Source organism: Zootoca vivipara, chromosome 1, assembly GCF_963506605.1.
Source record: "Zootoca vivipara chromosome 1, rZooViv1.1, whole genome shotgun sequence".
NCBI classification, from domain to species: Eukaryota; Metazoa; Chordata; class Lepidosauria; order Squamata; family Lacertidae; genus Zootoca; species Zootoca vivipara.
Window position 1 is genome coordinate 1,486,771 of NC_083276.1, and position 20,689 is coordinate 1,507,459.

Genomic DNA, 20,689 nt, shown 5'->3' on the forward strand with positions numbered 1-20,689 from the left:
TCCTCCGTCCAGACAGGTCGCGTTTGAGGGGAAATTAAAGCATTTGGGGCGGAGGGGAGAGAAAGCCGTCTGCATCTGCCCCTCTCTCGGCTGCGCTTTTATTTTATTTTTATTTTTTATGGAGGCTTTTATTGGGTGTTGCTTAGGGAAACAGGATCCACAGCAACCTTTTGATAAAAGAGGCTGGAGCCGGAGTGGCTTGACCACCACATCTCTCTCCACACACAAACCACACACACACACACACACACACACACACACACACACAAGCCCCCCACCCTTCCCACCCCAAATACATTCAGTCCTCCCTATTTCACAGTGACCCTGAGTGCAGACTTGCCACCAGCCTGGCTGCAATGCACACTTAGCTCGTGCAGGCGGCGCATCCCAGAGAAGCCCCGCTCGCTTCTCTCTCTCTCCCTTTCTCCCTCTCCCCCCCCTCTCTCTCTCTCACACACACACACAAATCGCCCACCTGCCGCCACAGCAAACCACCCAGGGGGAGCCTGGGGCCCTCCACGCACATCCCCGCCGGTGGAGGTGGCGATGGAGGCGACGCCTGCGCGGTCCCAGGGCTTCCCCTCCGTTCCCGCCCGGCTAGCGCCCATTTACTAAACGGGCTGAATGACACTAGTGAGGAATAATTACTGTTAGCATCTGCTAGGGAATTATTTGCTTACAGACAATGCAGTTCATTTGGGTGGATCTACCTCTGTAGCCTCTCTCAAACGAATGGCAATTGTGTAGCATCAGATAAAATGTTCAGAAATTGTGCAGTTTTACCTACAACTTCAAAAGTAAACCATTGAGTTAGTGAAGCACTCTTGCACGTCAGAATAAATACTGGGAGGAATCATAGAATTGTAGACTTGGGAGGGACGCCAAGGGAACAGAATGCTTTATTTCTCTTAATACAGAATATCTCCTATGTCTTAATTTTGTTGAAAGTGCTTAAAATCTTAGTGACTACACATAACTGAAGCAACAATTAGGATAAACCCTTCAAAACTGGCAACAGACAGTCCAGGTTTTCCTTCTTAATGGCTGAGGAAGGGAGCTGGTTTGTCTGTCAGGCTATGCTGGTGGAATGTGATATTCATGTTTTCTTAGGAAATAGGCTTTATAGAGTTAATGGCTACATATTATTCTTGATCATTCCAGCTAGCTGACTAGAGTTCACCTGCGTGTTTCATGGTGATCCGTCAATGGAACTTGGTTGTCTTGTAGCTCAAAAATAGCCGGCTATGGTCTTTCAAGAAACCATATTTCGTTCTGTCGATTTGTAGCAGCTGGATTCGTGTATCCTGCAACTATGAAGGTATCTTGCAAACACAGCTCAGGACTCTCTAGAAGTTCGGCCAGCAGATTAATTTCTCTTGCAATGGACGTTTCATTGGTGACTCCTGTGAAAGCCCTGTGAACAAGCCATTTTAAAATAAATTTTATTTGTTTTATACTTATAGTCATCCCTTGATTGTAGATTTGAAAGTGGGATCATGACATCAACAAGATCTCTGAAGTCATAAAGGCTAGAAACTACCCATCTCTCGGTTTATATGATGTATGTGCATGCACACAAATATATAAAAAGTGGGCTGGGGAGAGGGTTGAGATTATTAGAGGGTGAATTCTGCATGCCATGTAGCATTCTCGGTGCTTGTTGATCTTTATGCTTGTTTCCACACAACTATTTGATAGAATAGAATTTTAAATAAACTTAGGGTGAGTAGAAGGCAACTTGCATGGCCAATCTTCCCCTTCCCCTCCTGCCCCCCCCAAAGCTCCTACAAAGGGTCTGGGCAACCACCTTTGACCCTCTGGAGAGGTTTTTGAGTGTGGCTGGGGGGTATCAAGGGGCTGCAGGGAAGAAGAGGGAGAAAGAGAATTAGTTGAATGAGCTGCCCTACTCTGTGTTGGATACAATCCAGTGATTTCATGAGTGAGATTTTAGTTGGGTTGTGTGTTGGTAGTTATAGTTAAGCTGCTTTAGAAGCCCAGTACCAGGATACAGGTTTGTCAGGTTTGTCAAACCTGTCAAACCTGACAAACCTGGACAGCATCTTCAAAAGCAGAGACGTCACCTTGTCAACAAAGGTCCGTATAGTTAAAGCTATGGTTTTCCCAGCAGTGATGTATGGAAGTGAGAGCTGGACCATCAAGAAGGCTGATCGCCGAAGAATTGATGCTTTTGAATTATGGTGCTGGAGGAGACTCTTGAGAGTCCCATGGACTGCAAGAAGATCAAACCTATCCATTCTGAAGGAAATCAGCCCTGAGTGCTCCCTGGAAGGACAGATCGTTAAGCTGAGGCTCCAATACTTTGGCCACCTCATGAGAAGAGAAGAATCCTTGGAAAAGACCCTGATGTTGGGAAAGATTGAGGGCACTAGGAGAAGGGGATGACAGAGGACAAGATGGTTGGACAGTGTTCTCGAAGCTACGAACATGAGTTTGACCAGACTGCGGGAGGCAGTGGAAGACAGGAGTGCCTGGCGTGCTATGGTCCATGGGGTCACAAAGAGTCGGACACGACTAAACGACTAAACAACAACAACCAGGATACAAATGTGCTTAAACATACCCTGCTTTTTCATCAACTTAAACATCCACAAGTCACTGTGTAGCCTGGAGCCAAGATAGCTGACAAGGTCTTAATACTTGCTTGGTTTTGTCTCAGACTGCTCCTTGCTTAATTAAAATTAAAGTTACTTATAATCACACACTGCCCTAGTTTGTCACACTAAGCCAAACTAGGCTTACTGGGAGTGTGAGAGTTCCCAGAGTTGAGGTCAAAGGGGCTTTGCTCCTCTCCAGGTGCTAGAAAAAACTGTGGCTACAGCTCATGGTTAGTGAGGAAAGAGTTTCACCATGAGCACCAGTTCAGACAACATGCAAAGCCTTGGTTTGGCATGACGTGCAAACCTTCATCATCATTTTAACAGCAATAGCCTCCCACCCCAGCAACCCCTAAACATCACTCCAGCTCAAGATTCTGTTCAGCAGCCTCAGATTTTGCTGCAGTTGGGAGTCAGGCCAGGTGGAAAAAGGCCAGCAAGGCAGGGAGCAGCTGTTGCAGGACTCACAGCCAAGATTAAATAGCACAAGGGAACCGTATCACTTTGTATATTTCAAGCCGCAGTTAGGTTTGTAGGACAGTGTGAGCATGAAGGCTTTGCTCTGGCTACTTCCAGCTTGTGTTTGTAGTCTTAAAATTATAACTTAGTACTGTAACTACATGCAAAGCAGCTCAGTACATTCTTTGCCTAATAAACCATGAATTTATTCAGCCAAGATCATTAAGTCTGAACTGACTGTAGTGACAGAACTCTAAGTAAGCAAAAGTAAACATGAAATGCTGAGTATTTGGATGAGAGGATTTTGGTTTTGAATTGTTCAGTGTTTGGAATGAATCCATGGAAAACAATGTGTCATGATGGTGAGATTTTCAGGTAATCCACCCTGGCACTTAAATAGCTAGGCAACTTTTTATTCTTACCTGGCATAAATAATGGTTGGAGGCCACTCTTCAATGACAATATCAGGATCATTGGGTGCAGGTGGCTGTTCTTGCAGCCCACTGGGGAGGTAATATGCTACAGTCACAAATCTCGTGATGCCTGGAGTGCTCTCACTGGTGTGAACTATGGTTGCAATGGGAACAGTCATCCCCAAGTATAGGCCTGAGGAAAGCATATCGTCATTAGTAATTTCCTGACATTACCCGTCAGCTAGTTGTGAAGTTAAATCACACATGCGGAATCAAATTTAGCAATCTTCGGAAATTTTGCATTTGGGAATTCTCCTTGCAGGATCAAATGGCACATTTATAAGTAATGTGGTGCAGTCAGAACAAAAGATAATGTAGTATGTGTGTCGGACGGTTGACTATTTACCTGATGAATTCTGCTGACAAATGTATCTCATAATCTTCATGAATCCTAGGCATATGCTCTGTTCATACTGCTTTTCTTGCACTTTGACGCAAGCCCATTTCGCCTTTTCATAGTGGCGTTTTTCATAAAGAAGATGCCCAAGCTGTAAATTTTCAAAAGTTCCTGTTATTATTTATAATTTATTATCCACATATCACCACCCTAAGGCGAGTTAAAGAGTTAAAGGAAGGCTAAGGCAGACTGGTGGTGGGCCTTCAGGAAAGCTTTTACTTCTACCAGTATTTAACATCCACCGCTGTTGTGGACTGTGAGTTTGCTTCTGAAAGGGGTGAATTCATTCAGAAATAATATTTGTGATGGCTAGATAGGGTAATTCATAACACAGAATTTGTTCATACATGTAATATATACAGTCTACCTGCCTTCCTGGTCTTTCAGAATGCAGCTAGGCTGGGAATAACTCATCCAACCCAGGGGTTACCAGACTACAGCTAAGGCTAGGCTACCTTTCTCCATGAGGAAGCGGCAGTGGGGAATATTAGCCTTAGCTGACCAGTACTTCATGCCTTTGAGACACTTGTGCATCCATTGACAATGATGACTTGTGAGCACCCCTAAACTGAGCATGCAATCCCTCTGGGAGGGTACAGCCCCCTTCCAGAACACCGTCTCACCAACAGCACCTCTGTCTTGCGGGGATTTAGCTTAAATTTTAAACATATGAATTATTTAAAGTTGCATTTCTATATTTAATCATCTAAAGTAAGAAAAAAATGCATTTTTAGACCTCTGCAGTAGGGTAAGAACATGTTAGGTAGGGAACAATTTTTTTTTAGAGCACAATTAAAATTGGGAAGGAACAAAGAGAGTTTTTAAAAACTCCTAGTTTTAGGACCACTTGCCACTCACTAAAAATTGACTGCTTGTTAGATATACAAAAGTAGAAGCCATGCCTGTTTCTCTTCCCACTCTTGCAATAATGCATGGAGGTGTATTTTAATGAAGAGATGATACCTGTTCTTTACGGGCTATCACAACAAATGGAACACTTTCTCTCTCCTGAGGATGGTTATTTCTGGTCAGCTGTTGGATTGGCTCTGCCATATCTGTAAGAACGTGATAAAATTGTTAAATTGATGTTTATAGAAGTAAATATGCCTGATTTACATATGAAAATTCTTATGTAAGTGAGAATAGAACACAGGTAGTAAGAATAGAACACAGTTCGGAAAAGGCTTGTTTCCATGATACACTGGTATTTATTGGACTTAAGAACAACCAACTAATTTTGTTTTGATGCCAAAGTAAAATTAATTGCAATATTTGCATAACTTATTTTGACTGGACTATGTGACTTTTACTTCAATGTAATGTATTAGCACAGAAAATATGTCCCAAGACATGGACATTACAGACTGGTGTGGATGACACCTCTGCACAGGACCCTAGTTGTAAGATTGCTGCATTGACTAACCTTTAATTACTATAACCAATTGTGTTGCTAACCAAGCCAACTTCAAACCACTTCTCTGTCTTCATTGGGGAGAAGCAACAGGTGGTGCCAAGTTTGGTTCATATGGCTCTGATTTTTGCTGTGCCATCGAATGCTTAAGAGTGGGCTGTGTTACAACCATCACTGAAGCAGTTTGTTGTCACCTTAATGAGCTTTCATTGGTGTTTTAATAATTGGGCATGGCTTGGAGGAAGACTTCTCTGACACACACACACACACCCCATCAAGGGGCTACTGATCATCCATTAAACCAGGGGTCAGCAAACTTTTGCAGCCGGGGGCCGGTCCACTGTCCCTCAGACCTTGTGGGGGGGCCGGACTGTATTTTGAAAATAAATATGAACAAATTCCTATGCCCCACAAATAACCCAGAGATGCATTTTAAATAAAAGGACACATTCTACTCATGTAAAAACATGCTGATTCCCGGACTGTCCGCGGGCCGGATTTAGAAGGCGATTGGGCCACATCCGGCCCCCGGGCCTTAGTTTGGGGACCCCTGCATTAAACCTTTCATTGTAGGACGACTCTTATGCCATAGGTGTGTTGAGTTATGATAGAATATATTCATCTCTTGAGGTCAGGTGGCTGGACAGTCTTTGCCTTGTGGAAGGTAGTACAGTAAACACCTCCCACCCCAAAGTACTGGTAGCTTGGATGCTTATGTCCACTTGCAGTGTGGTAAGCAGGAATTTACCATTATGTGCCAGAGCATTTGTCTGTTATTTCCCTGTAGATAACAGTTCTCATTTCTCTTCACCGCTACTTTTTGTGATCTTAAGTTCTGATGGGCAGAGTATCCCGCTCCATTGGCCTAATTTGATGTGCTTCCACCACCCCAGACTCCTTGCTGGGTTTCCTTGCAGAGCATTTTTGAAACCTTTGGCCAGCTTCAGGCTTCACTGTACTGTAGTTCTGTGATGTCAAACCAATAATAGCATTAAGTGACAGCCAGGGTGTGTATACTTAAGATGGTTTTCAAAAAGGATTAAACAATTAGTGGGAGATGTATCTGTCAGTAGATATTAATCGTAATAGCCAAGGATGGAGCATCCAATTTCAGGAGCGCCAAAGATCACATTTACAGGTGCTGGGGGCAATGATCATCTCTGGGGAGGGGCTTAGAGCATCTGTTTTGTATGCAGAAAGTTCAATCCCTGCGGGCATCTCCAATTGAAAGGATCAGGTGGAAGGTGATGTGAAAAAACCTTTCTTTACCCTAAGACCACGGAGAGCTGCTGCCAGCCACAGTAGATCATATTAGCTTGGGCAAATAGTATGAGGGTGTTCCTCCTACAGAGCTGGGCAGGACATCAACCGTTGTAGCCAGATTACTGGGCTAAACTCGGTGGTTGTCTTACTCAGCAAGGCAATTCCTACTGCAGATTTGCAAGGTAACACTGGCCAGTGCACAGTCCTACACAAAACCACTTTGGCACACCATCTCTCCTCACCCTTCCATCAAATGAACTCTTTGGAAACTCCATGGTGGGAGGAATTAATTTCATGGCTTGGAAATATGCTGACAAGCACAAATGAGCAGGTAGCAAAAGGTTTTTGGTAGAAAGTATGGTATCCATGTTCTGCTTTGTGGAAGCAGGTGCCATCCTGTTGTAATCGCAAGAAGAGCTTGCTGAATTAGGCAGATGGCCCATCTAGTCCAGCATCTCACAGTGGCCAAACAGGTGCCTGTGGGGAACCCACAAGCTGGATTTGAGCACATGAGCATCACTCTCCCCTCCTGTGGCGTCCACCAGCTGACATTCAAAACTACTGCTGCCTCGTTGTGGCTAGTAGCCATGGGTAGGCCTCTCCTCTTCCACGAATTTATCTAATCCTCATTTAATTCCATCCAAGTTGGTGGCCCTCCCTGTGTCCTATGGGAGGAAGTTCCACAGTGTAACTCTGCACTGTGTGAAGAAGTCCTTCCTTTATCGGTACTGAACCTTCCAACATTCAGCCTCATTGGATGCCCACGAGTTATACCAGGCACCCCCAAACTTCGGCCCTCCAGATGTTTTGGACTACAATTCCCATCATCCCTGACCACTGGTCCTGTTAGCTAGGGATCATGGGAGTTGTAGGCCAAAACATCTGGAGGGCCGCAGTTTGGGGATGTCTGAGTTATACTGTAAGGAGAGAGGGAGAAAAACTTTCCTCTCTCTCCACTCCTTGCCATGCCTAGTTTTGCAGGCTTCTCTCATGTCGCCTCTCACTTGCCTTTTCTCTAAACGAAAAACAAAAACAAACCCCAATGCTGCTGCCTTTCCTCAGGGCATCGGCTCAATCCCCTTGCTTAAATTCCCTCTACCAAAGCTGAAAGCAGCATTAACTTCTTCCTGATCCTGAATGGGAAAAACCTAGCGAAGACCGGCGGCCTGCCAGGGAAGGGAACCCTTCGTAACGCTCCTGTTCCGCGGAGCCCGTTCCTTGCAAGCGCTCCCTGGCGAACAGCTCCCCCCCCCCCAAAAAACTAATCCTTTTAAATCCGAAAGCCCCTTAAACTGCGGCAAGAGGCTTAGCCTGGCCGGAGCGCGAGTTAAGTACGCGCCTTTTGCGCAGAAGCCCTCCCGGCTCCGAAACGCGCCCTGTCCGCGCAGGAGGCGAGAGCGCGTCGCCTGGTCCCGGAGCCGAGCTCGCTTACCCCTGGGCACGTCCACCCGGTGCCCGCGGCCCACGCTCTGCCAGTAGCTCAGCAGGCGCTCCTGCTCCTGCTCGTCGCCGGGGTTGTCCTCCAGGCTGCTGCCGTAAGCCGAGTCCGGGCAGCCGGCCGCCCCCGGCGCCGCCTCCGCCTCCGCCTCGTCCCCGCCGGCCGCCCCGTCGCTCGCGCTCTCCAGCTCCTCCAGCGTGATGGCGCCGAGGGGGGCCGGATCGGCGCTCAGGCGGCAAGTGCGCGCTTCGCCCTCCATGGCCGGCTGGATCGCGCGGCGGCGGCGGCTCTGGCGCTCGCAAGTGCCCGCGCCCGGGGCGGCGCTTGCTTTCTTAAGCTGCGAGCTGGCTGCCCTGCCCAGCGGAGGGGAGGGGGCCTGTCCGCCCGTCCGGGCAGCCGCGGCGACGCCCTCCACCTCCAGGCGCGTCGGACTCGGGAGGAAAAGGGGACGGAGCCTGCAGGGATTGAGGTGCCCGGCTGGGGCGCAAGCCTGTGGCCCCCACCACAGCCCCGTTGCCTAGGCAATCGGGTGATTGGCACTCCCTTCCCCAGTACCAAGGGGCCCCGAGCAAGCCCCCCCCCGAAATGAAAGCATGGTCTCCTTCTTCCGCCACAACCAGCCTACCTCGCAGGGTCGTTGGGATGATGAAATGGAGAAATAGTGTGTGCACCACCTCGGAGAAAAATGCAATAAAGCACCCCCTTCAAATACGCAGTGATCAAGGAGCCCAAGAAAGTAAAATCTCTCACTGCCTCCATTTCTTCCCCTTCTATTTGACAGGAGGTGATGGGACAAGTGGCCATGATCTTGGTTTTTTTGATGTTGAGCTTCAGACCATATTTTGCGCTCTCTTTCACCCTCATTAAAAGGTTCTTTAATTCCTCCTCAATTTCTGCCATCAAGATTGTGTCATCTGCATATCTGAGGTTGTTGATATTTCTTCCGGCAATCTTAATTCCAGCTTGGGGGTTCATCTAGTCCAGCCTTTCGCATGATGAATTCTGCATATAAGTTAAATAAGCAGGGAGACAATATACAACCTTGTCGTACTCCTTTCCCAGTTTTGAACCAATCAGTTGTTCCATATCCAGTTCTAACTGTAGCTTCTTGTCCCACATAGAGATTTCTCAGGAGACAGATGAGGTGATCAGGCACTCCCATTTCTTGAAGAACTTGCCATAGTTTGCTGTGGTTGACACAGTCAAAGGCTTTTGCATAGTCAATGAAGCAGAAGTAGACGTTTTTCTGGAACTCTCGAGCTTTCTCCATAATCCAGTGCATGTTTGCTATTTGGTCTCTGGTTCCTCTGCCCCTTTGAAATCCAGCTTGCACTTCTGGGAGTTCTCGGTCCACATACTGCCTAAGCCTGCCTTGTAGAATTTTAAGCATAACCTTGCTAGCGTGTGAAATGAGCGCAATTGTGTGGTAGTTGGAGCATTCTTTGGCACTGCCCTTCTTTGGAATTGGGATGTAGACTGATCTTCTCCAATCCTCTGGCCATTGCTGAGTTTTCCCAAACTTGCTGGCATATTGAGTGTAGCCCCTTAACAGCATCATCTTTTAAAATTTTAAATAGTTCAGCTGGAATATCATCACTTCCACTGGCCTTGTTATTAGCAGTGCTTTCTAAGGCCCATTTGACTTCACTCTCCAAGATGTCTGGCTCAAGGTCAGCAACCACACTACCTGGGGTGTACGAGACCTCCATATCTTTCTGGTATAATTCCTCTGTGTATTCTTGCCACCTCTTCTTGATGTCTTCTGCTTCTGTTAGGTCCTTTCCACTTTTGTCCTTTGTTATGGTAATCTTTGTATGAAATGTTCCTTTCATATCTCCAATTTTCTTGAACAGATCTCTGGTTTTCCCCATTCTGTTGTTTCCTCTATTTCTTTGCATTGCTCGTTTAAGAAGACCCTCTTGTCTCTCCTTGCTGTTTTTTGGAAATCTGCATTCAGTTTCCTGTATCTTTCCCTATCTCCCTTGCATTTTGCTTGCCTCCTCTCCTCCGCTATTTGTAAGGCCTCGTTGGACAGCCATTTTGCTTTCTTGCATTTCCTTTTCCTTGGGATGGTTTTTGTTGCTGCCTCCTGTATAATGTTACGAGCCTCCATCCATCTTCAGGCACCCTGTCCACCAAATCTAAATCCTTAAACCTGTTCCTCACTTCCACTGTGTATTCATAAGGGATTTTATTTAGATTGTATCTTACTGGCCCAATGGTTTTTCCTACTTTCTTCAGTTTAAGATAGAATTTTGCTATAAGAAGCTGATGATCTGAGCCACAGTCAGCTCCAGGTCTTGTTTTTGCTGACTGTATAGAGCTTCTCCATCTTTGGCTGCAGAGAATATAATCAATCTGATTTCGATGCTGCCCATCTGATGATATCCATGTGTAGAGTCGTCTCTTGTGTTGTTGGAAAAGAGTGTTTGTGATGACCAGCTTGTTCTCTTGACAGAACTCTATTAGCCTTTGTCCTGCTTCGTTTTGAACTCCAAGGCCAAACTTGCCAGTTGTTCCTTTTATCTCTTGATTCCCTACTTTAGCATCCCAATCCCTTGTAATGAGAAGAATATCCTTCTTTGGTGTCATTTCTAGAAGGTGTTGTAAGTCTTCATAGAATTGGTCAATTTCAGTTTCTTCAGCACTGGTAGTTGGTGCATAAACTTGGATTACTGTGATGTTAAAAGGTCTGCCTTGGATTCGTATCGAGATCATTCTGTCATTTTTGAGATTGTATCCCAGTACAGCTTTCGTCACTCTTTTGTTGACTATGAGGGCCACTCCATTTCTTCTACGGGATTCTTGCCCACAGTAGTAGATATGATAGTCATCCGAACTGAATTTGCCCATTCCCGTCCATTTTACTTCACTGATGCCCAGGATGTCAATATTTATTCTTGCCATCTCATTTTTGACCACATCCAGCTTACCTTCATTAATGGTTCTTACATTCCAGTTTCCTATGCAATATTTTTCTTTACAGCATTGGACTTTCTTTTCGCTTCCAGGCATATCTGCAACTGAGCGTCCTTTCGGCTTTGGCCCAGCCGCTTCATCAGCTCTGAATCTACTTGTCCTTGTCCTCTGCTCTTCCTCGGACGCCTTCCGACCTAAGGGGCTCATCTTCCAGCGTCATAAATTTTATATGCCTGTTGTCTTTGTCCATGGAGTTTTCTTGGCAGGGATACTGGAGTGGCTTGCCGGTTCCTCCTCCCCGTGGATCACGTTTGGTCAAAACATAACTTCTCTAAGTTATTTAAGCCCCTTCGCCACGACAAGGCAGTGATCTATGAAGGGGCTTTGTGGGGAACCTGAACAGAATATTGGGTTTCTGAGTGTGATGCTTTTTTATAGGAAAGTGGTACTTAGCAGCTCTTCCCTCTTTGTTCTTCTCTGCACAAACTCTGGAAAGAGAAAGCCAGGCAAGTTGCAGGGAGCAGAAACAAAAATAGTCCATGTTGCCATGTCAGACTGACAAGTAGATCCTCAGTCTATTTTGCAATGTGTCAACATGTGTGTGCTGCTCTGAAATGGACATGGCATCCTGCCATCTTGACTCATCAACGTAGTGCAGGAGGCTGCTGGCATTTGGAAGCTGCCAAGCTGAACTTGATCACACAGGGAGCTGACCCAGTTATCTATGGTGTACAACCTCACTTCTTCTCAGCCTCAACTTCCAGGGCAGAAGAAAAGGAGGGTGCGTCACAGTTCGAAATCTGTATCAAGGGCAGCTGTGTATCAGCTCCATCTGGTATGCAGGCTGAGACCCTATCTGGCCGTGGACTGTCTCGCCAGAGTTGAGCATGCTCTAGTTATCTCTTGCTTAGATTACTGCAATGCGCTCTATATGGGGCTACCTTTGAAGGTGACCCACAAACTACAACTAATGCAGAATGCGGCAGCTAGACTGGTGACTGGGAGCGGCTGCCGAGACCACATAACTCCGGTCTTGAAAGATCTACATTGGCTCCCAGTACGTTTCCGAGCACAATTCCAAGTGTTGGTGCTGACCTTTAAAGCCCTGAATGGCCTCGGTCCAGTATACCGGAAGGAGTGTCTCCACCCCCATCATTCTGCCCAGACACTGAGGTCCAGTGCCGAGGGCCTTCTGGCGGTTCCCTCTCTGCGAGAAGCCAAGTTGCAGGGAACCAGGCAGAGGGCCTTCTCAGTAGTGGCACCCACACTGTGGAACGCCCTCCCACCAGATGTCAAAGAGGCAAACAACTACCAGACTTTTAGAGGACATCTGAAGGCAGCCCTGTTTAGGGAGGCTTTTAATGTTTGATAAATTATTGTATTTTAATACTTCTTTTGGAAGCCGCCCAGAGTGGCTGGGGAAACTCAGCCAGATGGGCGGGGTATAAATAATAAATTATTATTATTATTATTATTCGAAGGTGTGAAAGGATGTAACCAGTGTTGACTTGCCCTGTTTTCCTTGTGTGGCTGCCATGGAAGAAAGAATATCCTTTATCCTGAGGGCACCATCATTTATTTGTTACCGTGACTGCAAGCTTGAGTCATACTCATAATTCCCCCAGTTCTGTGTGCTCAACCTTTTCAGTCAAAAATCATCAACTGCTTGGTTGTAGATGAAAAATATATATTCATAGCTGGTACCTGAATAGCTGTTTTTATAATAGTAATTCAAGAGTGCATGGTACTTGGCCTTGAATAAGTCCTGCACAAAGCCCATTTGTAACCACGAGTCTCCTGTATCAATTATGTGAAGAAGGTGGTGCTGGGCAAGCATGCTGTGTCCATTTCCCTGCCATCATTCCATAAAAAAAGGTTTGTAAAATGCAGCCAGAATCCTGTCCTTAGACTGATTTTATGGTGGGGGGGGCTGATGCAAGTTGAACCCAAAACATTTGAAGATGGCTATCATATCTCCTCTGTCTCCCCTCTTCCAGACTAAACATACCCAGCTCCTTCAAGCGCTCCTTGTAAGGCCTAGTTTCCAGACCCTTGATCAGCCTGGCTGCCCTCCTGCACACCTTCCAACTTGTCAACAGCATTAGCTTTTTCCTATTGCTGCTGCATCACACTGTGGACTCATGTTAAGCTTGTGGTCCACCAAGACCCCTAGATCCTTTTCACATGTCCTGCTACTAAGCCAAGTGTCACCCATCCTATATTTGTGCATCTGGTTCTTCCTGCCTACCGTTAAGTGCAGAACCTGACATTTGTCCCTATTGAAGTTCATTTTGTTGGCTTGCACCCAGTTCTCCAATCTGTTAAGGTCATTTTGAATTCTGATTCTGTCTTCTGCAGCAATAGCTATCCTTCCCAGTTTGGTGTCATCTGCAAATTTGATGAGCATCCTCTCAATTCCTTCATGCAAATCATTTATAAAGACATTGAACAACAACAGGCCCACTTGCCACTTTCCCCCAGGATGACACCCGCCCTGTGGAACGCCCTCCCAGCAGATGTCAAGGCAATAAGTAACTATTTTACTTTTAGAAGACAACTGAAGGCGGCCCTGTTTAGGGAAATTTTTAAATGTTTGATGCTGTACTGTTTTTAATATTCGGTTGGAAGCCACCCAGAGTGGCTGTGGAAACCCAGCCAGATGGGTGGGGTATAAATAATAAATTATTATTATTATTATTATTATTATTATTATTAATGATTGCTCTTTGGGTTCGGTCAGTCAACCAGCTACAAATCCACGTAACAGTTACCTCATTCAACCCACATTTTACCAGCTTCCTCACAAGAATATCATGGGGGACTTTGTCAAAAGCCTTACTGAAATCAAGATACACTGTGTCTACAGCATTTCCCTGATCCACCAAGTTTGTAATTCCATCGAAAAAAGAAATCAGATTGGCCAGGCATGTTTTATTTTTGAGAAACCCATGCTGGGTCTTAGTAATCGCAGCATCCTTTTCCAAATGCTCACAGACCAACTGTTGGATTATCTGTTGTAGGACCTTCCCTGGTGTCAAGGTCAAGCTCACCGGTTGGTAGTTACCTGGGTCTTCCTTTCCTCCCTTTTTGAAGATAGGGGACAACATTTGTCTGCCTCCAGTCTGTAGGGACCTCACCTGTTCTCCAAGAAGTCTCAAAGATAATAGACAAAGGCTCTGAGATTACATCCACAAGCTCCTTTAGGTGCAGCTCATCAAGCCCTGAAGATTTGAATTCCTTTAAAGTAGCTGGGTGTTCCCTTACTACCTCTTTTCCTATCTTGGGCTGCAGCTCCCTCCTCACATCATTCTTTCTGTAAAAATAATGAGCTTGCCAATGAAAGCAGAATGAAGATGGCCACTGTGTTGTTTCTAAGTAGGTTATGTTTGTTGAACTCATTAGTTCCAGTCTGAAGCTCCAGGTGACTGGATCCTGCTGTTTGTTTTAATAATCCGTTATAGCTTGTTTTGTGAAAGATGACTTGAGCAGACAGTGTTACATGCAGGGTGAATTCTGGCCATGTCAATATCTTTTACGTAAAACCAGGTCAAGAGATTGAACAAGGGTCACCTCAGCATAACACCTTAGAATCATAGTTTCTTCCTAAGCGATCACATTGTGATTGCATTGATAACCTTATTTAACCGGAATAATAATTGCCTCCCGAAGAAAATGACTTACAGTCTTATGTTTCATCTAATGTATGCCATTTATGTAAGCTTTTTACATAAATACGCAGCAATATATTTCTGAGGAATGAATCAAGTTTTATTTAAATGGGGCAGGAATAGGGTGGCTTCCCTCTTCTGTATGGCTCCCAGTGTGGCTGTGATTGTGACATGCATCAAATCTCCTTTGTGTCCTTTGCTTTACTTTTAGGTCCTGGAAACATTTGCCGGCCGACTGATTAGGCTCCAGGTTTTGTCTAAACGTGAAATTCCTACACTTACTAAGTATCAGATCATTTTAGCACGGGATCAATTTAGGAAAAATCCTTCACGCACTGTGGTAAATATTACTCTGCAGTATGATATTCTTATCAGAAAATGTTTGGTTCAAGGTAAAAGCAGTGAAGCCGCGTATATCTCAGCACATGGGGTCTCTCTTTGTTTAATGCCCTTCTTGAGTGTTCGAAGGGCTTCCTGTGCATTTTCTCGTAAATTATGCAACCACCTTTCCCAGACAGGACAGCAGCACCTCCACATTATTGGGCTGAAAGAATGTGGCTGACCTAAAAGAACCTCCCAGTGCGTTGACTAGACAGACAAGGTTTAAGCCTGGGTACCGTTTGTATGTTCTGAACCGCCCTGTGACCTTTGGATGAAGGGTGATATACAAATTATATATATAAAGGTAAAGGGTAAAGGGGCCCCTGACCATCAACCATCAGGTCCAGTCGTGTCCGACTCTGGGGTTGCGGCGCTCATCTCGCTCTATAGGCCGAGGGAGCCGGCGTTTGTCCGCAGACAGCTTCCGGGTCATGTGGCCAGCATGACAAAGCTGCTTCTGGCGAACCAGAGCAGCACACGGAAATGCTGTTTACCTTACCACTGTAGTGGTACCTATTTATCTACTTGCACTTTGATGTGCTTTCGAACTGCTAGGTGGGCAGGAGCTGGGACTGAACAACAGGAGCTCACCCCGTTGCAGGGATTCGAACCGCCGACCTTTTGATCAGCAAGCCCTAGACTCTGTGGTTTAACCCACAGCGCCACCTGGGTGCCTATATATATATATATATATATATATATATATATATATATATATGATTAATCTGAATGCACAACTCAGTTGCTTAGCCACTACCCTGTGCCAGCTTGTTTGTACTTCTTACCAATGAATATCCACATTAATTTCCATGCATCCCTATAAAATAAGGCACTGCAGTGATTATCAGAATTTTTCTTAGGGGTCTGTCTCAGAAAGAGGGAGGGAAACGGTGAGGTCTAGAACTCCCGGCTGTCGCTTTTAGAATATGTTTCCAGGGTGTAATAATTAATTCTGAAAACTGGCTTGAGGATCCAAATGATCCACATATGACGTGGATTTAGAGTCGTCTGGGTTTTCTCAGAAGTGATTCAGATGCAGGACATTCAGCCAGGCCAGTTTGAAAGGAGTGACTCACAGCCGTGTCTTTGGGGGACTTGGCTCCATGGAAGGGCAAAGGGCAGTTGCTCAGTGGCAGTACACACGGTGTGTCAAAGGCCCCAGGTTCATCCCCTGGCACCTACAGTTAAAGGTTTTTATTCATTTATTTTCATTTATATCCCACCTTTGGAGAAAGAAAACTCTGGTCTTAAATCTCTGCTGCCTTGTGGGACATCTTTGGGAGAAGAAAAGGCTCAGGAGTAAACCGTACACAAATCCAGAGTGGAGTCCCTAAGGCGGTTGGGTGGCGTCTTGTAGGCCTCCTTATGACAACTCCTGCAGCCCAGCTGCTGCCCAACGTCTTGCTCTGCTTTCCTTTGGACCACATCAGTGAGGCCAAGAAGCGGTCTTGTTGTCTGAGCAGCCCAGGACTTCCAGACACAGTGCCTGGTCAAGCGCCCCAGAGAGGCCACTTTGACGCTGCTAACGCAGCAGTTTGTCATCACCCCCGGAGGCACACTCCATTGCCTCTTGAGACAGAAGGATGTGGTCTCCCAGTTCCTAGTCCATCACCCTTAACAACAAAGCACACTAGCATGACTAGGAAGAGACTCTAGTTCCTCTATCATATCGTTTGCCTACATTTGGTAGGAAGGATAATGGTACAAGTGGGTGTAAATCTTTCTCACCGGAACTCATGTCTCCACAGGGAATGCAACAAGGCGCAATAGAAGGAGATTTTGCTCTTTGTATTAGTTTGTATCATGGTTATGAGCTACTGCTGCAAATGGGAATGCGATCCTTATATATCTTCTTATGCGGAATTATGGATGGATCAAAAGGTAAGGGATTCCTTTGCATGTGGAACACCTATTATCTTCCCCCTTTTTTTAGGTTAAAAATATACTTTATTGATCTTTTTTTAAAAAAATTACAAAATCATTAAATCATATAACTCATACATGTCAAAACCACTCATTCAAACATAAAGATTAATTAACTTAAATAAATCATATAAATCATACATATTTCAAAACCAGTCATCCAACATAATTCAACTGACCTATTATCTTCCCAGATCAGCTGAGGGCATTTAGAGAGAACACTGGAAATTATGTATTTAACATAACCTCTATAAAATCTTATCTTAAAAGGTATGGGAAACAGAGCTTAGTTGCTTTCAGACTCTTAAATTTTTAGCGGCTCTATATATGCCATAATAATAAATACCTGGTACACATATATACACACAGAGCATGAGACTCTTAACCTTGGGGTCATGGGATTGAGCCCCACATTGGGCAAAAGATTCCTGCATTGCAGGGAGTTGAACCAGTTGACCCTTGGCGTCCCTTCCAACTCTACAATTCTGTGATTCTATCTTAATGACAAAAGCATTCCTTTAGGGTCCTCTAAAACCATTTACTGCTGAAGTTTTATTTCTTCAGTGTGAGAGAATTTCCATTTAGACAAATAATATTTTGTTAGATATCAAGGCTGTAAAATCTGCCATATGGAATAAGCATCTCAGAATCAAAATGGCTTTAAAAATAAATTGGTTTGACAGTAACATGGAAGATCCTAGATTTCAGAAGGCACATTCATAATGATTTCAGCTGAGCATTACAGTTCTTATTGTCGGAAGGGGTTTAGCACTTCCACCCTGACAGGCAAATTTCCAGCTGGCTTTGGATACAGATGGGGCAGACAAGTGAGGTAGTTCCCCCGTTTAGTTGTGGAGGAGTGTGGATGTTAATTGGTTGAGGTTTAGCTGACTCATCACAAGCATGCAACAATTAATGAAAGTTTCCAATTCTTGTGGAAAAGATTTATCCTTTAGGTTTGTTCCCTGTGCCATCACCCAAAGGAACCCAGGGCAGCAAAGGATAATACAATTTAACTTATAGGTAAAGGATCCCTGGGCGGTTAAGTCCAGTCAAATTTGACTATGGGGTGCAATGCTCATCTCTTCTTTCAGGCCGAGGGAGCTGGCCTTTGTCCACAGACAGGGTTGGGGTCATTTTGTCATCAGTAGAGGTAAGAGAGCTCTCAAGTATGGACAGAACGTGTCAGGGCTGGACAGGTTGGAGAGGAGTCAAGAAAGTCCTTTGGCAGAGTCAAACCAGGTTGCATCTAATTTCTCATAATTGCTGGCTTGTCTGAGGCAGGGGAGTTCCTGTGTAAACTTTTGCCCAGTTCCACTGACCCAGGTTCTTTTGCAGTTCTTTTGCAACTTGTATGAAATGTAATAGACACTTTGAAGTCGTGTAAAATCCATTGCCGTTATAATGCACTATTGCTTATTGACTGGCTTGTTGCAGATCATGGAAGCAATTCTAAAAGGGTAGTTCTTGTGTCCAATTTATGTAAGTCACGTGTCAATTTCCCCCCAAGATCTTTAAATTGGTTTACCTCTCTCTCGAAAGGTATGACTCGAACCAAAAATGAACTTGGGCGTAATGAAGACTTCATGATGTTGTATAGCCAGCTTGAAAACATGTTTGCAGACACAAATGTGACTTCAGCAAATGGTAAGAAAGCAAAGCTAGACTGGCATTTTCCTTCTTAGTAATAAAACACAGCCTTGTGGCTTGCTAAGTTTTGCTCCACTCTGGATTTGTATAGGATTCACTCCTTAGCCTTTTCTTCTCCCAAATATGTCCCACAAAGCAGCAGTGGTTTAGGAGCAGAGTCTTCCTTCTCCTTCCCAGGTGGATGAGCCCCATCTGCCCCTCACTTCCCTCTACAGCTTGTGCAGAATCTTCCTTCTTGACCATTGGACCCCCTCTTGGTCTTGTCCGCTCAATCCCCCAGAGCCTGTCTTCACAAGCAGGGGAAGTTCCTAACTCACCAAGGGCTGAGTGCAGGGTGGGGACCAAAGGAGCTACCCCAGAAGGAGCACGACTTGTCTGCCCCAGAGTTACTGCCCCTCCTCTAAGACCTGGTACACCCCAGCTGACACTACTGTGGCATAAAGACTATTAAATTCAAAAGAAAGCTGTCTTGCTTGTGCAAACAGTAACATTGAGATGGCGGGAGAAGGGTTAATTATCTTCAGGTTTTAAAAGGTGTTTTGCTTCTGCTAGAATTTGAAGCCTCTGTGATGATTTAGTTTTGGACAAATTTATTCATTTTGTCTATTATAAATGTTCTTTGCTTTTGACCTTTTTGAAGTTGAATAAAAATGAATCCCTAAATATATGGTTTAACTTGAACAATTTCATTGTTTCTTAACAGTGTGTTAGACCATAATAATAGTTATAGCAACAGTCTGATTGTAATTGTTTCAAAGGGTTCCTATTAAAGATAAAGCTACCTAGAAATTACAGTTTTAAAACAAAGACCTTTGGCCTTACAGGTGCTGGAAACAGGAAGCCATTCATCTACAGTCACCCAAAGTTAAAGAAATTAGAAGATGTTGTAGTAGAACATTTCAGATCCTGGAAGGAGCGTGGAGGTACATTTCGGATTTAATTAAAATGCTAATCCATAGCATGCATCATTTTACACCCTAACCTTTTCTGCTTCTGACATGTATTAGGAAATATGTGTTCTGTGCTCTCAGTTTTCTCCTCAACTAAATTGACATTCTGATTGCCAGAGTTTATGGCCTTTTCCCAAAACATCAGCCCCTGTTCTTCTCCTAACAAAGCTTCGTTCCCTTAGCCTTTATAATCATTTGACTTCATCAGCCCCTTATGAAATGTGGTTACCCAACTGACCATCACGGCACCTACTGATAATGCCTGCATTTGTTTTCAAAAATGTAGAGTTGAATTTGAGGAGGAACTATTGTGGCCTCCTATTCTGCTGCAAGGAAATGCTTGGATAATGCACTCAATGAACGGGATAAATTTCAGGGTGTAGAATATAGTAAAGAGGCTGCTAAAGGCATTCTCAGTTTAAGCCACTATCTCCTTGGGTTCAGTAACGCTGCCCATCTAAAAAAACTGGTTGGAGCTGGGACTATGCATTTGCTGATGTGGGGGTCTCTCTCTCGCTCTCTTTCTCCTGCATCCAATAGGTCAAAGTGCACCTGAAGGCCAACCTGGGGAGACCAGAGTCATGATCTTCTCCTCCTTCCGTGACAGCGTGCAGGAAATTGCAGAAATGCTGAGCCAGCACCACCCGGAGGTGAGGGTCATGACCTTTGTGGGCCACTCCACCGGCAAGAACACCAAGGGCTTTACGCAGAAGGAGCAGCTTGAGGTAAGGAGGGGTTGGGGGCTGGCGGAGAGCCCAGTGTGGCAAAGTCATGCTGCACACGTCTTGCTTGTTGTCGTCAGCGAGTTGTTGTTGCAAGGAGAGCTCCGGTGCCAAGAAAGCGCTCTTTGTAAGACAGAGGTGCCCATTTAGAATTTGGCTGCTATGTGCGGATGCTCTGAACTCATGATGGGCCCAAACCTTCTGCTCGTTTAGCATGTGCTTAAGTCTCTTGATATTTATAGAATTAATGGGCGTGTAACCGTACTGCTCACAGTTGCAAGCGCATGATCACGGTCCAGCTGCAGAACTGCCACTGTTGCACAAGCCCAGAATAATCCTGCCTCTTTCAAATGATGCAGTGTGATTCCCATAGGGCTCTTCTGCTCAATACCTAAATCTGGATGAACCAAGTGGCAGAAG

At 45.1% G+C, this 20,689-nt stretch overlaps 2 protein-coding genes across 2 annotated transcripts in view; one reads left to right on the top strand and one right to left on the bottom strand.

The window, feature by feature from the left end:
• FANCM (FA complementation group M) overlaps positions 1-20,689 on the top strand; it is a 51,980-nt gene that overhangs the window by 8,249 nt on the left and 23,042 nt on the right. Inside the window, exons 5-9 of the mRNA XM_060269067.1 lie at positions 14,855-14,983; positions 16,773-16,905; positions 18,490-18,594; positions 19,422-19,520; positions 20,088-20,272. Of these exons, the coding sequence (XP_060125050.1) occupies positions 14,855-14,983; positions 16,773-16,905; positions 18,490-18,594; positions 19,422-19,520; positions 20,088-20,272 (651 nt within the window). The remainder of the gene's footprint in view (positions 1-14,854; positions 14,984-16,772; positions 16,906-18,489; positions 18,595-19,421; positions 19,521-20,087; positions 20,273-20,689) is intronic.
• On the bottom strand, positions 551-8,347 carry LOC118094975 (heme-binding protein 1). Its single transcript, XM_035135840.2, has 5 exons — positions 8,051-8,347; positions 4,908-4,999; positions 3,894-4,035; positions 3,497-3,680; positions 551-1,414 (listed from the first exon to the last, which is right to left on the bottom strand). Exons 1-5 carry the CDS (start codon positions 8,313-8,315, stop codon positions 1,243-1,245), a joined length of 855 nt encoding a protein of 284 aa, XP_034991731.2. The 5' UTR covers positions 8,316-8,347; the 3' UTR covers positions 551-1,242.

Coding starts and splice junctions, on each gene's coding strand:
- LOC118094975 (XM_035135840.2), bottom strand. CDS start 8,315: ATGGAGGGCGAAGCGCGCACTTGCCGCCTGAGCGCCGATCCGGCCCCC. Junction 5,000..8,050: donor CCGGGTGGACGTGCCCAGGG/GTAAGCGAGCTC, acceptor ACGTTCTTACAG/ATATGGCAGAGCCAATCCAA. Junction 3,681..3,893: donor TTGTCAGCAGAATTCATCAG/GTAAATAGTCAA, acceptor TGCTTTCCTCAG/GCCTATACTTGGGGATGACT.